General features: G+C 43.5%; 1 protein-coding gene across 1 annotated transcript in view; it reads right to left on the reverse strand.

The window, feature by feature from the left end:
* ERN1 (endoplasmic reticulum to nucleus signaling 1) overlaps positions 1 to 18,111 on the reverse strand; it is a 65,445-nt gene extending 47,334 nt beyond the window's left edge. The window contains exon 1 of the mRNA XM_079965384.1: positions 17,959 to 18,111. Within this exon, the coding sequence (XP_079821510.1) occupies positions 17,959 to 18,057 (99 nt within the window). The 5' untranslated portion in view covers positions 18,058 to 18,111. The remainder of the gene's footprint in view (positions 1 to 17,958) is intronic.
* Between the last annotated feature and the right edge of the window lie 4,747 nt (positions 18,112 to 22,858).

A 22,858-nucleotide genomic window follows, 5' to 3' on the forward strand; every position in this document is an offset into this window, starting at 1 on the left:
GAACAGCTCTTACTGTCAGGAAGTTCTTCCTAATGTTTAGGTGGAATATTCTTTCTTGTAGTTCGGAACCATTGCTCCATGTCCGCTTCTCTGGAGCAGCAGAAAACAACCTTTCTCCCTCCTCTATGTGACATCCTTTTATATATTTGAACATGGCTATCATATCACCCCTTAACCTCCTCTTCTCCAGGCTAAACATGCCAGCTCCCTTAGCCGTTCCTCATAAGGCATCGTTTCCAGGCCTTTCTTTGACCATTTTGGTTGCCCTCCTCTGGACACGTTCCAGTTTGTCAGTGTCCTTCTTGAACTGTGGTGCCCAGAACTGGACACAGTACTCCAGGTGAGGTCTGACCAGAGCAGAATACAGTGGCACTATTACTTCCCTTGATCTAGATGCTATACTCCTATTGATGCAGCCCAGAATTGCATTGCCTTTTTTAGCTGCCGCGTCACATGCTTTAAATGGCATATATCTGAAGGAAGCATTCAGAACAAGATTCAATATATTTTTGGGGGAGGGGGCTGATGGCAGCATCAATGGTATCAGTACATGTGACTTCCTTCAAACACAAGCTCTTTGTGGCTACTACACTTTGGGATCAACAATGTGTGTAAATGTTCAGCTGAAAATTCAGTAATAATGGGATTAATAATGGGATTAGATAGAAAGGAGGGCTTCCCTGCTCTGCAGCTTCTAGAGTTTTTGCCTCTCCATTCGTTGTATATATGTTCTGAATAATGGCTCCCTCCTTGTTGTTCTTCTGTTCCAACAGGCTTTTGGGAATTGACTGCTTTTAATGAAAGGACTGGTGCAGTTTTTATTGTACTTATTTGTATGTTTTAAATAGATTTTATATATGTATATAGTTTTAATTCTATGAAGATTTAATTGTTTTAACGATCGTCCCCCCCCCCAATGTTTTTAGCTATTCTTGTTTTTAATCCAAAAGCCACCTTTAGTCTAGTCAGGAGAAAGGGCATGGTATAAATAAATATATTATTATAATAACTATAAAAAAAGCAAGTTCAGTAATATGCAGGACAGGGGATTTCACACTTCTGAACCTCTGGCTGATAAAATAGATAAATAAAATAATCGACCAGAGGAATGGAGTTGTGGGACACATGCACACTTGCATCACATCATATAAACTCCAAAGGGAAGAGTCAAAATTTGTTTCTCTACTTTTATAACACCACGCCATGCCTTCCATGGTAATGTGTTATACACACACACACACACACACACACACACCCAGAACCTTGCCTTCCCAAGAAGCTTATGACCTACATCTGAAAGTAGGGAAGACAAGAGAGAGAAAATGAAACAGCAATAAATATTTAACTGCTTGTAGAGTTATGCAATTCTCTCACACATCCTTCTCCAACTAAAAGTTAGGAAATGCACACCAAATATAGGGGAGTAGCAGTGGTGCAATAAGAACTGAACTCCACGTGACACTTCCAAAAGATGAACGTTGTAGATTTGTTTAGGGTACGATCCTTGAGTTCTATCCAATGTTAGCCATATTCAGAGTGGACCCATTTTAAATCATGCACACAACTAACTTCAGTCTGGTAGTATCAATGCATTAACTATCAGTAAAATGTAGTTGAAACCAAACCCTTTATATTGATCTTTGAGAACAGTTTGCTCAGATTGTATATTTTACTGGGTCAGCATTTTCTTGGCGGAATGTGGTTTACAGATCAAAACATTTGTGATGTTGACATAAAACAAACACAAACACCCACCCACTCTACACCATGAAATTAAATAGTGCATGAGTTTGAAAGTTTGGAGAAAATATCAAAACATTTAATCAACCACACAGCATGCTTTAAATTAGTCACACTGAAGATCTCGTACAACACCACCACCAGGTATCACCACAAAGACAACTATCAGTCACAGAATCGATTTATCCACATGTCTGATCTTGTTGTTCAGAGATACAAAGTGATGGCACAGTTTTTCATCCTCCTTGCAATGTTTCCTGTTTCAAATGAAAAACACACTACATAAACAGGACACTGCTCTCAATAAATTTGCCATTTGCAGCTCTCTCTAAAACACAACTCTTTTTGTTGTTGTTGTTCAGTTTGAATTCTCATTCTTTCTCAAGACTATATGCTAAAGGATCCAGTCCACTTTTGCTAACAACATTTTGCCACACTCTACTTTCTCCCCTGTTGGGAAATGTGAACAGGATTTTTACATGCTGGTAAATGAAATGAGCAAACCAAGACTTGTGCCTGAGTTTGAAAGAGTGGAACCAAGTCAGGAACAGGATGCAAAGATCCTGGTTTTAACTGTTCATCTACTAGAACAGACTAACGTTTGTTTGTATAGGTTACATCTGCCAATTCCAAGGTAACATCTAAAAGGCATTATTAAATGCTAGCAGGTCTTCGTAATAGCTATAGCAAATATTTTCTTCATTTGCTTCTCAATACTGAATGCTCTTCTGCATTGACTGCTTTCATTTTGAGTTTCAAACATATTCTTGGAGCATTAAAACCTAAATGGAAGTCCGCTCTTGATCTATAGTAACTTTGAAGCTAACTAGTAACTTTAGACACAAAACGTTCTCCTCTGTACGGACTATCAGCAAATAAACAATGAAGCATATGGGTAGTTCGCACTCCTGTGAAATAAATGTCACCCCTTCACCCAAGAAATTAAAACTTTGCTTATCCAAAGGTGTTTGTTTTGGATAGGTGCCTATGCCTGAGATCTAGCCGACAATATTTGCTGCCAGAACACAAGAACAGAAGTGGATTATTTTCCAAGAAACAGCCTTGAAATCAAGCGGCCCCTTAACTGTTCCAATGCTGGTTAATAACACATGAAATCTCACACATGTTGTGCACCTGTTGCATCGCTAAGAAAACAGGGTTTCGTTTCTTTTAACAAGAGTTTCCATTTGACAAGGGAAGTTTGTTAAACTGAGTTCGGAAAACTTGAACACGATATTTAGAATAGGTGTTAACTATTGCATAAATGTAATCCCACTTTGGAGTTTTTTTTTAAAAAGGAAGCAAGCAGAAAGGAATTGACAGGGTTCCTCAATATTCTGTTGAGAAATATTCTCTCACTAGTATATGTTCAGCAACCAAAACATGCCTTTGCATGGCTGGATTCCCTTCTGAGTTTTAATAAGATTATCCTGGGTGATATTTTAAATATAACTCCAACATATGCCTTTTGCTCTTTTTGAAGTTAAATCTTTTGTGTTTTAAAAGGGAAGGGGGGTTGTAAGCAAGCCATATACCCCTTGCTCAAGAAACGAAGTGCAATTGTGATTATCTTCAATTTTTAAAACACCAAAAGGATGTGAGTGTTTCGTGTTCCTCGTTTTTTCTTCTCTAAAAACTAAATGAGCGACAAGATCTGGCCAGCAGAGAACTGTCTCCACAGAGCCGAAGAAAAAACATGTTCTTCCATGTTCTGGGCTGACAACAGCTTATCCCAACTATGAACAAGACAACTTCCTCTTTCTAAAAAATAAAATGCTTTTTTCCATTACGTACAAATTTTCGCATTCCGTTCAATTTACTTATACAATCAGTTGTCGGTCCCCCCCCCCCACTTCCATGGTTCTGTATATTTACCAATTATAAAGTCTTAAACAGCTCAATATATATATTTTCTTGAACTGCACAGTGCATTGCAGGTATTTTGAAGCAATCCGATTTTGCCCAGGAATGTTTCTAAGTGAATCCCTACCTTTCTAATTATACTTAGAAGTGAACATTTGTCTTTTAAACTACTCCTTCAAGTCTCCATAAGCACTATCACCCCGTATCAAATCGGCAACCTGAATTCTTTGAAGAAGAGACTTCAGGATGAAAAAGCTTTGCGTGGGAGGGAAGGGAGAGGGCAAACCCTTCATGCGCAAGAACGAAGACCCTGTATTGCTCAAACTTCTCCCTTCCTACTACATAACTGATTTTAGAGTTGCAACATTTTTAGAGGACGGGCAGAAAAGAGAACCTGAAAGGTTTTCCACATAATTCAATCCATAACAGGAAGCACAACCTGTTATCAAGAGGAAGAATATGAAAGGTTTGTCTTTTGAGCACATGTCTTGAGAGGGAGATAGAAATCATAGAATTGCAGAATTGGAAGGGACCCTGAGGAGCATCTAGTCCAGGCATCCCCAACCTGCGGCCCTCCAGATGTTTTGGCCTACAATTCCCATGATCCCTAGCTAACAGGACCAGTGGACAGGGATGATGGGAACTGTAGTCCAAAACATCTGGAGGGCTAAAGGTTGGGGGTGCCTGATCTAGTCCAACCCCCCTGAAATGCAGGAATATGCAGCTATCCCATACGGGAATCGAACTTGCAACCTTGGCATTATCAGCACCACACTCTAACCAAATGACCTTATCCAGGCTGATATGAAGGTGCTTTCAGCATTGGCCAAGACCAGCAGAGGCACAAAGCAACAGAGGCAGTAGGTTTTTACTTCTCATATCTCACAGGGTCTTCTCGTGCCTCAGAGAAGGCATTGAGAGTTTATTGAAGGGATACTGGGAAAGGGGGCTGCTGCAGAAGAAAAACTAAAAAGCTCATGTGGCTTTGGGATTGAGGGACAGGCAGGAACTATGTTATATGTGTAAACCCCCAAATTATCCTTATGAAGCAAAGCAGCTTCAGAGTGAATGGAGGCCTGATGGCAGGATGGGGAGAATAATATTTTCTTATATTGTATTTTATTTTGCTACAAGGAATCCAGGTTGCTGCAGTGACCAAAAGTGACATTCACCAATTCCATCTCATTAAAAAATATAATAAAATTCCAACCTTTAACATCAGAAAGAAACCTACGTAGCAGCATATCATTCATGTGTTGAAACACTAAGCTGAGACTAACGTATTATTACACATCTGCATGAAGCTGCCTTTGACAACTGTTTGCAAGCTCCACTTTAGCAATGCTGTTTTGTGGACATCCTTGCCGGTTCTGGGCTTTAAAACTCGAACCCACTGCCTTTACATGATGTCTCAGATAACAATAAGATGCCCTCAAATATCGTCGGTAGCCTAGGTTATAACATCACACACACATGAAGAGCTGCTCTTGGGGACAGCACCAAAACCCTTAGACTTACTAAACCCCAAATGTATTTCAGAAGCGTTCTGAGACCTTCTTGGTGGGTTGACATTTGGTGATAAGGGTTAATGCTGGTGCGAACTGCAGTTTTAACGTTTTATAAGCCCGAAATCCTATGCTCGCTTACTTGGTGGCCAGTGCCACTGAATGTAGTGGACCTTACTTCTGAGTAAACAGGCATGGGGTTCACAGCTGCAAACAAGTAAGTGTAGATCACAGTTTGCAATTTTAAAGTACACACACACGCATCCTGAAGTGTCACTGAATTCAATGAGACTTACTACAAACATCTCATTCACACTGCAATCCTATCCCTGCTTACCCAAGTGTAAGCACCAGTCATTTAGGCTGCATATCCACTCCACTTCCCTGTGGGGAGGAGCTGTGGTGGACTGCGTGGTCACCCACTCCCCACCGGGGGCGGGGGACTTTGTCCCCCGTTGCCTGGGGGATCCCGGCCGTGTCAGAGCCCGGCCAGCCAATCTGCTGGCTGGGGGGGGGGGCGTGGCTGAGGCAGTTTAAACCAAGGAGCGAGCCGGAGGACTTCCTCTTGGCTCGCTTCCTCAATCACCTGCCCTCCCTCCCTATTCACAGGTTAGGCACTGGCCTTGCTATGAACTTCGGTTTGTCGCCTTAGTTGTCCGAGGGGCCTGGTAGGAATTTGGCAAACTGGCACTGGCCACTTGGTTTTCGTCTACCCCGTAGCAATCGTCACAACTTTGTTAGGGTTGCGGTTAGGCATTGTTTGACCTTGTGTGTGGGAGGGGAGGTGTGGCAATCACCTGCCCCTCCATGCTTAAGGGTATTCTGTTAAAGAAATCTGGGGGTGTTGATCTTGTACGAAGCCCGGTTGGGGGCTAAAGCCTTGACACGACCCTAATGGGAACACCAGGGGCAGCTTGAGTTGGTTTGCATCGACAGTTGAGTTGGTTTGCATCGGTGGTTTACCCTTACCGGACTTCCTGTGCAGCGGGCAGGAGTCAGATATAGTCGGGTCCAAACAATGCCTAAGCCAATACCGCTCACATTCTGTAATTCAATAAAGTTGTGGCCAAATTTACCCAATAACATAAACCTAATACAGTGGTACCTCGGGTTACATACGCTTCAGGTTACATACGCTTCAGGTTACAGACTCTGCTAACCCAGAAATAGTGCTTCAGGTTAAGAACTTTGCTTCAGGATGAGAACAGAAATCGTGCTCCGGCGGCACGGCAGCAGCGGGAGGCCCCATTAGCTAAAGTGGTGCTTCAGGTTAAGAACAGTTTCAGGTTAAGTACGGACCTCTGGAACGAATTAAGTACTTAACCCGAGGTACCACTGTATCTGTGTCCTTGTGTGAGTTATTTTCCAACGAGGGGGTGGCTGCAGGGTCTCGACACGCAATTCCATGGACACTTACATGAGTAGAAGCCTCATTGAACTCCTTCTGAGTAAGAATGAATAGGATTGTACTGTAAGCATGTTTAAGTATTCTGAATAATGTTATGTATTTTCAAAAAACACAACCAGAGCACCTGGGATTGTGTAGGATAAACACTGAAATGAATATAAGAAATAATCAAAGCGGCTTGCCAAATGCTGGCACTTAAGTAAAGATATAATGGGCTAACCTTTGCCTAATGAGGGTTCATAATGCTCCTTTTCTACAACATTACTAAAGACCCTGGAAGCAAATGTTCCGTCTGTTCTGCAACTTGGCCACGCCACAGCCACTGCTCCACTGGGAATAAACAGTCCTATTTGAAATTTAGATAAAGTAGGGTCTAATTTTTATAGTAGCACGTTGAGGAAGTTATTTATCAAAGGGGCATTCATAACCATTAAATGAAACCCAAGGGTGGGTGGTTTTTCAGAACTTTACCAAGTTTCATCATGTTCCTTGGAACAATTATTTTTTTTTTGTTTTGTTTAAAATGTAAAACTTTGCATTTCCTTATTCCTTCCATCTGCAAATAAGCTACGAGTCTGCGAACATCCATAGCTTCTTCTATATACATATTTTTCAACTAATATCATGAGCTCAGTCTTCAAGTCATGGGCTTTTAGTGAGACAATGCACTGGTGATGAAAGCCTAAAACTCAGATTTTAGAAACCTAGAAGCCTCCATCCAGTGACCGAACTTTCACTTTTACAGGTGTCACATAATACAGTCGTACCTTGGAAGTCGAACAGAATCCGTTCCAGAAGTCCGTTCGACTTCCAAAACGTTCAGAAACCAAAGCGCGGCTTCTGATTGGCTGCAGGAAGCTCCTGCAACCAATCAGAAGCCGCGGAGGCCCCATCAGACGTTCGGCTTCCAAAAATAGTTCGCAGACTGGAACTGTCACTTCTGGGTTTGCGGCACTCGGGAGCCAAAACATTCGAGAACTAAGCTGTTCGACGACCAAGGTACTTCCTTGGCATTTTTAAGAAATCAATCTTTTAGTGCTGCTGCAGCATCTACACATTGGAACTCCCTGTCCGTTGACATCAATGGGATTAAAACCTGGTTGTTTAGACAAGCCTAAACAGACATGCAGAAATTGCAGGTGTTTTAATCTGCATTTAGCTTACTTTTGATTTTTATTCGATTTTTTTAAAAAATACAAGTGCAACAAGACTGGACCACAGAGTACCCCAAAATAAAACAACCCCATACATGTCTACAGTTAAAGTTTTGGCTAGGAAATTCCTATGGGCCTTATTATTCCGATTTCCCATTCTACTTGGCATTGCTGGGGATCATACCTGGAATCTTTTACATGCATAGCAAGTGCTCTAATCATTGAGCTACAGCTACTCTCTCCTCTTTTGAGGACCAGAAGAGGAGACTGGAAGCATCTGCTTGTGATTCAAAAGTACCAATGGGTCCCTGTCATGTCTGAATTCAGGAAATTGTGGTTTATTAAAACACTGGTTTGAGAACAAGACAGGATCTGAACCCATGCTTTGATCTTGGCTTCATCTCACTAACCAGGGTCTCCTGAATTCTGACATTATGAAGAAATGTGGTTAGTTCTACTTCAGAAGCATCCTATAGGGTGCGAAAGAAGTTTGGGGAGTGGAGGAGCCTACAAACCCAAGACTTACCATGGCTCATTCACACAGTAAAAAACCATCTGGTCCATGTCTATGCAGTGGTACCTTGGTTCTCGAACTTAATCCATTCCAGGAGTCCGTTCAACTCCTGAAACCTTTCGCAAACCAAGGTGCAGCTTCTGATTGGCTGCAGGAGCTTCCTGCACTCAATTGTAAGCCGCGTAGGACGTTCAACTTCCAAAAAACATTCGCAAACCGGAACACTCACTTCCGGGTTTGCGGCGTTTGGGAGCTGAATTGTTTGACAACTAAGCCGTGTAAGCCGCGTAGGACGTTCAACTAAGCCGTGTAAGCCGCGTAGGACGTTCAACTTCCAAAAAACATTCGCAAACCGGAACACTCACTTCCGGGTTTGCGGCGTTTGGGAGCTGAATTGTTTGACAACTAAGCCGTTTGGGAACCAAGGTACCACCGTATGTCTATTTTTATCATTTCACTGAATTCTTATGCTTAGACTTTGAACATTTCAAAGTTTACATTTCGTTAAAGCGTGAAAATGATAGGATGCTAACATTTTATGAGGACTTCTAAACCGTTCTCATCAGTTTTAATCACAATGTCAAAATGCAGAAATGAAGCTTAGCATACCATGCTTCCTCTTATGCTAGCCACAAACATAGCAAGAGGCGCAGAAAACCAAACCCTAACCAATTTCCTGGGATTGAAATAAAGCAAACTGTGTAAAGCATGTCAGGCATGTGTTGGCAGAGTTTTTTACTTCCTTGTGTTGGTTACAAGATCACAGTTCTACTTCCAACACGTCTATGATATGAGAACTAAAGATATAAAGCAGCATACATGACTGAAGGCAATCCTGTATAGGGAAGTTAAATGTCATACCTCGGTTCTTGAACGCCTTGGTACTCGTACGTTTTGGCTCCCAATCGCCATAAACCCATAAGTTCTGGTTTGCAAACTTTTTTGGAAACCAAATATCCAACGCAACTTCCGATTGAGTGCAGGAAGCTCCTGCAGCCGATTGGAAGCCGCGCCTTGGTTTTCAAACGTTTTCGGAAGTAGAATGGACTTCCAGAACGGATTACAGTGGTACCTCTAGATACAAACAGGATCCATTCCGGAGCCCTGCTTGCATCTAGAAGCAAACGTAACTAGCAACGGCACGTCTGCACATGCATGCGTCGCTTTTCACGGCTTCTGCGCATGACGTCATTTTGAGCGTCTGCGCATGCGCAAGCAGCAAAAACCGGAACTAACGCACTCCGTTACTTCCGGGTTGCTGCGGAGCGCAACTCAAACGCACTCAACCCGAAGCGCATTCAACCCGAGGTATGACTATACATTCGAGAACCAAGATATGAATGTAGAATGCATCTGATAAATCCTACATGGTAGCTTATCAAGAGATCAATACACCTCCTGTTTTTGCTATCTGTCTGCCTATTTCTTTTGTTAAGATGTTCATAGAGAAGGCAATTTACACTCACACAATAAAAAAAGAACTAAAGCTACATTAAAAGCAATTTAAAAAAATCAAAGAACCATGGGCTGGTTGGCGGGTCACATTCGTCACAATGTGCAGTTATTGTGGTGCAGAACACGTTTGAGGAAAATTTATCCCTCCAGATGTTGCTAAACTACTACTCCCAACATGCCTGGGCGGGAGTTGTACTTCAGCAGAATCTGGAGAAACAAAGTGGTATCTCTGGTTACGAACTGAATTCATTCCAGAGATCCGTTCTTAACCTGAAACCATCCTTAACCTGAAACCATCTTAACCTTACCACTTTAGCTAATGGGGCCTCCCGTTGCTGCCGTCGTGCGATTTCTGTTCTCATCCTGAGGTAAAGTTCTTAACCTGAGGTACTACTTCCGGGTTAGCGGAGTCTGTAACCCGAAGTGTTTGTAACCCGAGGTACCACTGTACAGAATAATTTGAAGAAGACAGTGTTCTCATAAGTTTTAGTAACTTAGTATTCTTTGAAGATTGATGCGGCATAGCTTTCAGAGATAAATGGTACAGTACAATCTCATCTTGCACGGTAGTTACATTCTGGGGGTGGAGCGTATATGCAAAAATGTGCACACTTGAACCGCCCCCTTGGGACCACCCCTATGCAAATATCCTTAGCTTCTATATGGGCTAGGACCCTCATACCTACAGGACCGCCTCTCCTGGTATGTCCCACAGAGGAACTTACAGTCTTCAAACAAAAATATCTTGAAGGTCCTGGGCCACAGAGAGGTTAGGCTGGCCTCAACCAGAGCCAGGGCTTTTTCGGCTGTGGCTCCGATCTGGTGGAACGCTCTGTCACAAGAGACTAGGGCCCTGCGGGACTTGACATCTTTCCGCAGGGCCTGCAAGGCAGAGCTGTTCCACCAGGCCTTTGGCCAGGGCACAGCCTGACTCCCTCCCTTGGCAATCTTCGCGGAGCTCTGGCCCAATGGTTGCCATTAATCTGAGTGGAATTAATTTTATAATGAAATGATTTTAGAATGTTTTATCATTTTACTGTTGTTAGCCGCTCTGAGCCCGGCTTCGGCTGGGGAGGGCGGGATATAAATAAAATTTATTATTATTATTATTATTATTATTATTATTATTATTATTATTGAGCTTGTGCACTGAGTGGGCCTTGCCTAGTACTAGTAAGCAAGGTGGAGAGCTTAAAAGTGCTTTCCGTGCTGCAAAATCACAGTGAAAGAAGGAGGTGTTAAGCTCTCCACCTTGTGCACAATTCATCTGCACGATTTTGACCGGCCAGCTTTCAACTGCGCAAGGTTGAAATCACGCAAGTTAACGACACATCAGATGCGATTGTACTGTACTTGTTTGCTCCTAAGCTTATTGTTCTAGCCAAAGGCCATGACAAACCAGCAGGAAAAGTATGAACAAAATAACACGGAACATGCAACCATAATACAAGCCAACATCCACGATTCAAGAAAGAGAAGACACCAGAGGCACTAACGAGCTCAAATCCAGCTTGATTTTAGATTCACCAAAATAATTTACTGCAATTTCATCCAACTCCTTTTTCCTGATTGATTGATTGATTGATTGATTTGGCAGCCACTGCATAGAGGGGGCCACTCTGTGTGTTATGAAGCTATTATTTTATTGTAGAAGAAACTGAACCATTTCTGCCGGGGTGAAACCTGCTTTCTTGTGCAAACAAAGGGTTCAGAAAGTGATCTCTTGGGTCCCTATATAAGGGGCAGGCTAACGGATAACAAGTGGTCTTCCACCTGAGGTTGACCACAAATATCAAATTTGTGTGTGTATGGGATCTTGTTATAGCAGCCATCCATTCTCTACTTGATAGTCCCTAATCAAGAGGCCATTAACCTTGATCTACACATGCAAGTAGGAGTTGAAAGAACTTCTAAGTGATAGAGTGGCCTGTACCACTACAGACCGTTTATGCAAGGGTGCATTCACAAATGTTATTTTCTCCACTTGGAGACTAAAGTGGTACAGTCCATTCTAGCTATTCAGAACTCTACCATCTTCCTTTGCTGACCGTTTAGAAAAGACCTAACTCTTACCTAAATCCTCTGAAAATCAATGACAGATCATGACTAACGTACCATATTGGTTTCAACAGGTGTAACTAGCTTGCTGTTGGTCACTGAAACAAGTTCTACCAGCGCAAGTGAAAGCAGAAGCTTTAAAGGTTATTTTTAAAGGCTATAGCAAATTTGAGGCAGCTTTGGTACCTGTTCTGCAATTTAGAATACACTGGCAGTTGTAATGAACTATTCAACAATGCACTGTTTACTACACAACAGCCATCTCAGAATCTGGCATGTCTAAAAAATTTTTTTGAAATATTTCCTACCTCTTATCCTTCAGAATTCAATGCTTACAAACCAGAAGGCAATATAAAAAAGAAATATTTCAGACTACGATTTCAATATCAGAGTTGAGAGATATTCTACCAGCTTGTCTACTTAATGTGACCTCCTATTAATGAGATGAAAATGTTGTTAATTCTATGCAGAATCAAGTCTCCCCACTTCCCAGAGAGAACTGAATGACCAAACCGAGAGATCCAGAATTTATTTTAACATGGGACCTCCCTTACCCTGAGTGATGAAATCTGTTTTCTTAGTGCCTCCTTCCAGTAACTCCTGCAGTCAAGCTGGTGCCAAATGTATTGCTCCAATTTCCTTTGGACCACATCAGCAAGGCCGGGCGTGGGGTGGGGGTCTTGTCATCTGGGCAACCCAGAACCTCCATACACACTGCCCAGGCTTGCGCCCCAGGGAGATCCCTGCGCCGCTGCTAACACAGCAGTTTGGCTACATCCCCGGAGGCTCACTCCATTGTCTCTTGAGACAGACGGAGGCCTACAACATATTAATCTAACAAAATCTGTGGGAGCCTATGTTCGTATCCACTTTGGACATCTTAAGCATAGTAATTCATTTCTCCAGTGAGCAAGTGAAGGAAAAAAAGGAGGAACAGACGAGGGAAGCATAACAACACAAGACCCCCTCCCAGGCTGCTGTTTTGAGGAGGAAATATTGCCTGAATCAGTCCTGTAATTAAATGCAATGAAGAAAGTAAAATGCTAAATGTATTAACTCCTAATCTAAACCTTCATCTGGCTTTCTTTGTGTGCCCCAATATCTTATTATCTGGAACAGAATGTAGGGTCAGACTGTACAAGTCACACTTGCAAATATTTTACTGAATCCTTTTAACTTTGACAAGACCAGAGCAATACATGTTTCAGTGGGCAGATGAAACATATACTGTACTGTATCATGTTCCTGGCAACTTATCGCTGGACATATGGGAAGGCAAAACATTTGCGAGAGCTTCCGCACAATAACACAAGCAACTAGCATGATCATCATATATGCCCTATGATTCATTGAGCTTATTTTGTCAGCAAGTGCTCTAATTACATTGCTAGGTTACAGCCTGATAGCATGCATAGGTTTTAAAAAACAAGTCACTAAAGCATGTTTAATGGAGTAGAGGGAGCTGTTATTTCTGCATTATTATTTCTATTTAAAAGGAAGCAGGGGGGAAACCACACTTTTCAAGTAAAAGCAAAAATAAAGCTGAGGTGTTAAGTTTGGTCCACAATAAATCAAACAATTCTAATACATTACCTGTATTTTCAGCCCCACTGAATATTAGTTGCACTTATTTATTCCATTTGTATTCTGCTATTTTACATGGAGTTCATGAAGGCCTACAAGGCCTACATGGGGTTTGCCCCATTTATCCTTGTGCTTAGAGACAGTTCGCACCCAGTGACATTCCTGGTTGGACAAGGATTTGAAGTCAGTTCTCCCCTGTTCAGGCCCACTACACCAGGAACCATTTTTTAAACCAAACATCCATATGGGGTCAAATAAATACCATATATTTGTGAAGTGGGAGTACTGCTGCTGAGACCCACCTTAGATCAAGCCATGACCTGGTAGTACGCCCATTCCAACCCATCTGCTATAACAATGCTGGCTGGCTGTGTGTGAATTCCATCCTTTAATAATGTATACTTTTTTTTACCTTAAGCTTTTCCCCCCAAATTAATATTTTTTTTATTATGCATACTACAAAAGTGAACCAGACGAGTTTTAGAATATCCCAAGTTTGGCCCTTTCGGAGGGTGCACACTGCACATTCTGGCACTATTCTCTGCACAAATTCAGTGAAAATATACAAGATAAATAGCACCCTTTGGTACAATCCCTTGCCGGGCGCTGTGGCTTTGACTGCAAAAAATAGCACTCTAACATACCCTACTGCTTCCAGGCTTTCTCAACAATGCCCATTAAAAGGGTCCAGGGCTAACTCCCATTAATTCCTGTCTCAAGAGACAACAGTATGATTTTTATGACAAGACAGCCAATTTGATTCCACTACCTTTTTTTTTTTACTTCAAAAAAGCATAACTAGCTCTTATTTTTCCCCTCTGTAATGCTAGAAATGCATCAAGTTTGATCAATGTTTATTTAATTCATTGTCCGCAACACAAATCAAAAAAGCAAGAAAATTAGCACTAATATTTTTAGGACCCACCTTATATTTGTGACTGTAAGTTGGTTTTAATATTGTGTTTTTAATGTTGTAGATCTTCGGGTGAATTATTAACAACAACAATTCAATGCAAGGATTTAAAAAGGAGAAAAGGTGAAACCCAAGTATGATTTTAGATATTTTTTTCGCATTTGAAGTCCTCGTTTTGAAAATCCTTGGTATTACAAATATTATGGCAACACTCTGTTAAGCATGATTATTTTGAAAGAGGAAGAGGGTGAATAAGAAATATAATAATTTAGCCTCTCTTACCTCACCTCACTCATAATATCATACATGTATACCAGTACAAAAGAATGCTGCATTTTTTAATTAAAAAAACCTGACCTTAAAAGTTCCTCTCCTGAATGTGAATATAACCCATATTCCAAGACTGGGTTTCCTAATTATGTTGTCATTATAAGCAGGAAGACTGAAAATGAGAATCTAATACAACTAGTTGCTACCATACCAACCTGAAAAAAGATGCACATAACTTCTTTTTAGTACACTTCTATATAAAAAATGGTCTAATGAAATACACCAATATGCTTCTTAGTTTGAATCTCATAAAACAGTGTCATTTTATCAACAGATTTTAAACATATGAACGTGCTATCTCTAGACATGTGCAGAGCAGTAATGCGGGGGAACCCCTATAATAATTTGAAATAATCTTACACTAGGTATATATTAGCGGCTTAAAAGGCAGCAAGGTCATTTCCCTGCAGACCACTCCCTTGCAAGTCGCATTTACATGCTGTTATAAGGTAAAGGTAAAGGACCCCTGGACGGTTAAGTCCAGTGAAATGCGACTATGGGGTTGCGGCACTCAACTCGCTTTCAGGCCGAGGGAGCCGGCGTTTGTCCACAGACAGTTTTCCGGGTCATGTGGCCAGCATGACTAAACCGCTATTTATCTACTTGCACTGGCGTGCTTTAGAACTGCCAGGTTGGCAGGAGCTGGGACAGAGGAACGGGAGCTCACCCCATTGCGAGGATTCGAACCACCGACCTTCCGATCAGCAAGCCCAAGAGGCTCAGTGGTTTAGACGACAGCGCCCCCTGCATCCCCATGCTGTTATACACACTAGAGAGGGGGGCAGCGAGGTCTTCACTCAATGCATGTTACCTGTTTGGATTCCCCACCACTGTAACTCCCCCCCAAAACTCCCAATTAAGCTGCCACCCACATATGTGCAATGGCTGTCTCCAAGGTACACACTTCCAGTTCCAGCTTCATTGTGAAGAGATCGTGGCTTAAATTCACCTTTCGGATTGAAGCCAGGTTTAAGGGGAAACGCATCAAACGGCAATATTTCTCAAGAGACTACACAATAGTTTGACATTGTTGTGGGGAATGTTGCGTCACGTATAAATGGATTCAAAAGCCGGGGGTGGGAGCACGCTGGAGCTGGATTAAGAGTTAGAATAGTGGTTAAAGTGTCAGACTAGAACCTGGGAGACCCGGGTTTAAATTCCCACCTGGCCATGCAGCTCAGAGTTGTTGTTGGGATTAAGTGAGGAGGAGAACCATTTACACTACCTTGAGCTCCTTGGAGGAAAAAAGGTGGAACATAAATGCAGTAAATAAATAAAAAAACGGTACTTTGAACACACAGCCTTCGTCTACATTACTAGTCAACAAAACCAAGCTCAGCTGGAAACCAGATGCTCTTTCCAACTTCCCATATTATCTCTGCAGCTATATAAAACAACCCTGGAGTAAGCCAGATAGTTCAAGAAGAGGTTCTTGAGTAATAACCCTTTCACTGCAACATGTGCTAGCTACAGAGCAATAATGGCTGAATATACACGTGAGGATGAAGGCCTAACAAGCTTCAAGAGAGACTTCGAAAACAGTTTCAGTGTTAATTTTTTCCGACTGCAGGATGGACAGTTAGGTGGGACAACCCCACAAGCGAGAAATGTTGCATGCCTGTTGATTCTATAGAGCAGTAAAGACCAAATGGAAATTAGCAAACAGCTGTATTTAAAAAAATGATAATGCAAAAATAGCCACTTCGTAACTTCACCTTTTTTGACAGTTCTTTGATTAGAACCAGTCATTTCTGTTACTATCCTATCACTACAGATGAAAAAGATGTGTCCTTGTTATAGTACTTCTATCCCTAAATATTAATATAGTGCTGGAGGTATTGTTTACACAGCCGGTACTCCAGTTAAGACTGAAAAGCAACTTATGCTACAAAAAATATTATACTTTGGTTCAGTTATTGGTCAACCAAAAATAGTTTGTAACTGTAGAAAATAAGATGCAGAAAAAAATGATGATAATGTCTCTATAGTCAGGTGTGACAAATACTGAAACCAGCAATTACTCGAGTGCATTCAACTGAGCAGTCTTCTACAACAATAAAAACACTGGTAGTGTTTTCTGTTTTGATGCAAATGTGCACCTTCATCTGAATTCACCAAAAGGAGTTTTGCCCACGTTTCTAGAATTGAGAACAGCAGCAGCACAAGTCACTCATAAGTTTTCAGTTTCCTATGTTAATTTGAGAAGTTGGGCCCATGGAGAGATCCACGGGGCTTCAGAAACATGGCAAAATCCAGTTCCCCATGTCGAATAATCCGACAAGCCACTTTCCATGGAGCTCAAGTCACTACTGCACAGCAAATCCAGAGAGGGCCGATGTGGTGAAAATTATCTGACTTCACCCCTAAATGGCAACAGACGCCCTAGACTTGAAAGGAACCCCTACAAAAAGCATGCCAGCCTCCAATGGAAGAAGATGAGCAGGGCAACTCTCCCAAGAGATCATCGTCTTCTAGCAACATTGCCTCCAATGCCAAAGATGGCGAGATGTCTGGGGCATCTCTTACTCACCTGTGACCCCAAATCCTCTGTGTGGCACGGCAGGTAGAGGAATTTGGCCTCCTGAGCCAGCCTCCCGATATAAGGGGTCCCTCATGCCCCCCTGAGGAGGCTCTGGAGAAAGGGAGTTCAATGTGGCATTCAGGTGCCCACTAGAAAAGGCAGAGGAACAGGCCACAGGATGCCACCATACTTCAAAGCCGAATGCCCAGGTGCTGCTCTGCTTCCAGCAAGTGCCCATCCTTAAAGAATTGGTTCCGAGCAAATCGACCACACCTCTCCCCACAGCCTCTCTCAGTTCCAAGGAAACATAACAAGCGGGTAGAAAGAGGATCTATCCAAGTGACACCAACACAAAACCCCCCCACATATACTAAGTAAGAGAACATCAGCTTCGCCACACACCCCGTCTCCCCCCACTGTTTTCTTCCCAACCCCATAACACCAACGTCTCACGGCAAATGAAACTAATCGGCAGAAAACGCCACCCGGAGAATGAGGCAATGCCTGTGCTTTCGTTAAACGAGGAAAATATTCAATCGTCATAATAATACAGAATCGGTTTCCAAACAATAACCCCGAAGGGCAGTTCGCACATCCTCTGCCCACCTCACCTGCAACGAGGGCGAACTCTGGGAGCGCAGGTGGGGCAAATATCCCCATCATTTGCCCTCCCTTCTGCGCTCTAGGGGGCGCCAGCAGCGGCAGGGGGGGTTAGCGCCCGAGTTTCCCCGCATCTCTCCCCGACAGAGAAAGTACCTGAACCCCGCTTTGCGCCCCCCTGGGTTATGTTTGGGCCCCGCAGCATGCCCGTGAAAGGGCGAGAAGAAGCTAGGAAGCCTTTTCGGAACGCCCCTCTCCGCCTTTCCCCTCAACCCCAGCCCACCACCCCCTCGCCCCAGCCACGCGCCCTTACCCGGGGTCCCAGCCAGAGCAGCAGCCACAGAGCGGCCAGGCGGAGGAGAAGCCCACTGGACGCCGCCGCCGCCGCCACCACACGCTCCCGACGCGCCATGGCTCTCTCGACGCCGCTCCCGGGCCCCGGCGCAGCGCCCGCCCGGCTCGGCAGCCTCTCGGGCCGCCCCTGACTGCGGCGTGTCCGGCCTTCCTCCTCCGGAGGCGGAGCCTCGCCTCGCTCTGCCTTCCGCGTCAAAGGAGGAAGGGATGGAGAGGCGCGCGGAGGGTCGGGCCGAGGCTGTCGGGGGTTGTCGGGGGACTGGCACCGGCTGGCACTCAGGAGGCGCCTCCAAAGCCCTGCGCGAGGAAACCCTCGGCTTTATGAAACGGAGAGGCCAGAAAGAGGAGGGCCGGCCTTCAGCGGCTTCCCCGCCTTTTCCCTGCTGGCAACATGCCTGGCAGGGAGGGAGACACACAGTGCGCGTGTGTGTTTCGCATATAGATTATGCCCTCCGACTTGTTTCCCCGAGGGAAGTAAGGACGTCCCATTCCATAATGGTAATTTGGCTCTTTATACCCCGCCCATCGGACTGGGTGGCTCCAGCCACTTCGGGCGGCTTCCGACACACATAAAAAACATAATGAAACATTCCCGTCCCTATACAGGATTGCCTTCAGACGGCTCCGGGGGTCGAATAACTCCATACCCTCCGACATTTCTCCGACGGCTTCTCTAAATCAGGGACGTACCTGGACAATAGGGACACTTGGAGGCTCTATGTTTGAATGTGTGTAGATGTAGACATTTACACCTATTTTAATATGGTTTCCCCACTCTAGAACCAAATGATTTTCAAGGTCTCGCCCCACAGGCAGCCCTGCCATTTAGATGTGTCCAGTGGCGTAGCGTGGGGGGTGCAGGGGGGGCCGGCCGCACCGGGCGCAACATCTGGAGGTTAGGGAAATCCACGGGTTAGGGGGCGCAAATCCACGGGTTAGGGGGCGCAAATCCATGGGTTAGGGGGTGCAAATTACTTGCCTTGCCCCGGCTGCTGATAACCCACGCTACGCCACTGGATGTGTCGCAGGGGTGCCAACTTGAATCAAATATTGGGGACCCCCCAGGTAAGCCCTGCCCTGCATCATCAATCACATGATGCGGCACGCACACACCATTTGAATGGCAATGTCTATCAACTTGGGGGGGGGGTCCGCCCCCCTCAAATATTTTATTGGGGTGCCAAATGGGACCTTGGCCAGTAGGGGTTGGCTCCTATGGATGTGTGCAAGAAATCCAAGCCACAAAATGGCACCCATCTACTCCCACATACTGGATGGAGCACCAGTCCGGTCCTCATTGCGCACATTTCTTAGGTACCTAGGCAGGTTTGGAGTCACAAGATTTTTAGGCCTTACTGGAATCAAAAGAAGTGGTGACAGATATAAACTGAACAAATAAATAAGCCTGTGTCAGAGCTGTTCTACTTGAGCTCCCTAGGTTCCTACAAAACTAGGTTTTGGTTTAAGTGTTCTGCAGCCTAGGCTTTTTCCTGACAACCTCATTTTCTGGAGACAGGAGATAGACCTGTCAAAAGTAGTTGGGTCAAGACATGTTAACCATCTCAGCGAGAAAGAGGCCACGGGTTGGAAGGGTATTGTGCAGGACAAAATCTCTACAGTATTGTGGGATATGTGTGTGGGGGGGGGGGATATTTGACGTTATTGATGTCTCAAGGCTGCCAAAAATCTTGAGTACAGTGCCAAAGACCTCATAGCATTTGATGATAATGATGCCTAATGGGAAATAAGGGTACTCTAGCACATGCTGTTGTGAATATGCAGGGACAGAGTAGGCTAAAAAGACCACCAACTTTCCTGCTTGGAATATTTATGTTGGAACTGTTAATCACTTCCCATATGGATCTTCCAGACTTTATATGATTTTACGGAAAAGTATATTAACAGCAATGGAAGCAGAAGTGTGTAGCATTAAAACTCAACAGGGCAGCGATCCTGCAAGTTCCAGAAAGAACCATGCATGACAAAATGGAGGGCCCAGTCCATGCTGCTAAAATGTCTAAAGGTCAGTGAGAGTGGTACAAAAGCTTGTCTGAGTTCCCTGGCAATTTTAACCTGCAGACAAGTTAGTCCAATGAGAGATGTGTTTGTTTTGCATCTTGGCAGGTGGGTTTAGAGAGAGAAAGTCACCATGACCCCTCCAGTCCCTAGGTGAACTTCAGTTGTAATAATAAGAGAAACCATGCATTTCCATTAACTGTTCATCAGTTCTAAAGGTTCTTGAACAAACATAATGGAGATTAAAGGAGAGATTTGACCTCTATGAATGAATGAATGCTGCTTAGCAAATGATTTTCCTGAGCGCTCCTAACTTGTATCTAAATTTTTATGCTGTACTCATTAACCCTTGTTAGATATCATTTGCTGATGTTATAATTAATAGGAGTTGCAAGGCAAATGGTGCTCTGTTCAAAATCAAAGCCTGTCTTCTAATTCTTATTCAGTTTTCTGTGTACCAAGCTGAAATATACTTGGAGTCAAGTGTGGATTTCATGCTCTTTATTCAGTTCATAGTAGTGAGAAATGCCAATTCCTCCAAAGTGTCTGCTTTATATACATTATTTACACAATGGGCCCCATGTGATTGGCTAATTCTGGGATTCTCCTGTAGGCCAATCAGGTTGCGGATTCACTTCCACCTGGAGCTGGACTGAGTGGCTCCTGCGGACCAATCAGACTGCTGCATTCTGAATCCTATTGTTCTAGGCCCAATCAGACTGCTGTATTTTGGATCCTATTGTTCTAGGACCAATCAGACTGCTGCATTTTGGATCCTATTCAACTCAGTACATAACACATGCCATCGCTTATATAGCCAGAAGAGAGGCATCAACAGATGCGGATGAGGGAGTCTTGCGATAACCCTCAGGGTTGCAGAAGTACCAAAAATTTCTAGAAGACTAAAGGGTGGAGGAGGAGCCCCTCAAGTCCCCTCAACTCCCATCAGCCAACTTTGGGCCCCTCAAGTCCCCTCAAGTTTCCTCAACCCACTTTGTACCACTTCAGTCCGCTTAGCCCACTTTAGCCTAGGTTTTAGCACAAAACGAGCACTAAACTTTGGCACCTGTTTGGAGTCAATTGGACAAGGTTGGATTTTTGGGCATTTGTTGTGTCAATTGGTGGAGGGGCAGCACGAAACACAGGGTTCACAGCACAAAACAGCACTAAAACTTTGGCAACTGTTTTGGGGAGATCCGGAATTTTGGGGCCACATGATAACGAAGCTTTAACAATCCGCAGTTGGGAGACTAGCACTGCAATTGCGATGGAAATAAAGTGAGGGAAGTAACCACAAACCAGGTTTTAAAAGGAAAGCAATGGTCTGAATGTGACATTAGCTAATCATTTGCTGTGGAACCACTCCAAGTCATTACAGCAAGTGGAAGCAATTCCTTTGATTTCACTGGAATTTAGCAAAACTGCCTAAAATGTGATCAAGACAAAAACATGTTGAGGATTGTGTCCAAGGGCAAGTAAAAAATAAAAATTAAACTGCACAAGTAGGGGCTCTGTCAGACAGTTCCTGAAGCAATTTCTGCCTATTCTTTCCTTATTATTTTTTATAATATTTATTATTTATCATATTTTATATTTTTTATATTTTTAAAAATAATTTCCTCATATTTTTTATATTTTCTATGTTAATGGAACTCTTGATTTAGCAAGTTCCTTGCTGGAATACTGCTTTGGTGTTGTCTTCCCAAAAGGATCTGCAATAAAGATAAAAGAAATTAAGCATCTCCTCCTCATTTGATTATTTTCTGCTAGTGGACTTAAACATATTTATTTCCCTTAGCTCAACTCCCGCAAGGGATGTTTTCCAGGGGAAAACGAGGAATACTCTCTTTCTAACTCCACCTACCCGTTTTTAAAATGTGCAATTAGTGTCCTCTAGCGGGTAGAAGCATTTGCTGGAGGCAAGTGAAATAAAATAAAACCGGAGCCGCGATCAAAAAGCAGCCAAGGCAACTACGCCTTTCAAAACTTGCGCAAATTACCCCGACTCACTCCATATTTAGTTAATGGCTTCGGAGAACCACAGCAATGTGGTTTCTCTATTAAAAACAACAACAAAACAAATGCGGTGCAAATAAATAAAAGGCATTAAAAAATAACCCAAGCAGGAAATGACGGACGTGAGAAAACGGAAAGATATACAGTGGTACCTCGGGTTAAGTACTTAATTTGCTCCGGAGGTCCGTTCTTAACCTGAATCTGTTCTTAACCTGAAGCACCACTTTAGCTAATGGGGCCTCCTGCTGCTGCCGCGCCGCCGGAACACGATTTCTGTTCTCATCCTGAAGCAAGGTTCTTAACCCGAGGTAATATTTCTGGGTTAGTGGAGTGTGTAACCTGAAGCGACTGTAACCTGAAGCGTATGTAACCCAAGGTATCACTGTATATGCAGCCAGAAAGTAGAAAATACAGTGGTACCTCAGGCGTATGTAACCTGAAGCATATGTAACCCAAGGTACCACTGTATATGCAGCCAGAAAGTAGAAAATACAGTGGTACCTCAGGCGTATGTAACCTGAAGCATATGTAACCCAAGGTACCACTGTATATGCAGCCAGAAAGTAGAAAATACAGTGGTACCTCAGGTTACATATGCTTCAGGTTACATACGCTTCTGGTTACAGACTCTGCTAACCCAGAAATAGTACCTCGGGTTAAGAAATTTGCTTCAGGATGAGAACAGAAATCGTGCAGCGGCGTCACAGCGGCAGCAGGAGGCCCTATTAGCTAAAGTGGTGCTTCAGGTTAAGAACAGTTTCAGGTTAAGAACGGACCTCCGGAACGAATTAAGTACTTAACCCAAGGTACCACTGTACTGCTTATTT

This window comes from Podarcis cretensis (genome assembly GCF_951804945.1).
Source record: "Podarcis cretensis genome assembly, chromosome: 2".
NCBI lineage: Eukaryota > Metazoa > Chordata > Lepidosauria > Squamata > Lacertidae > Podarcis > Podarcis cretensis.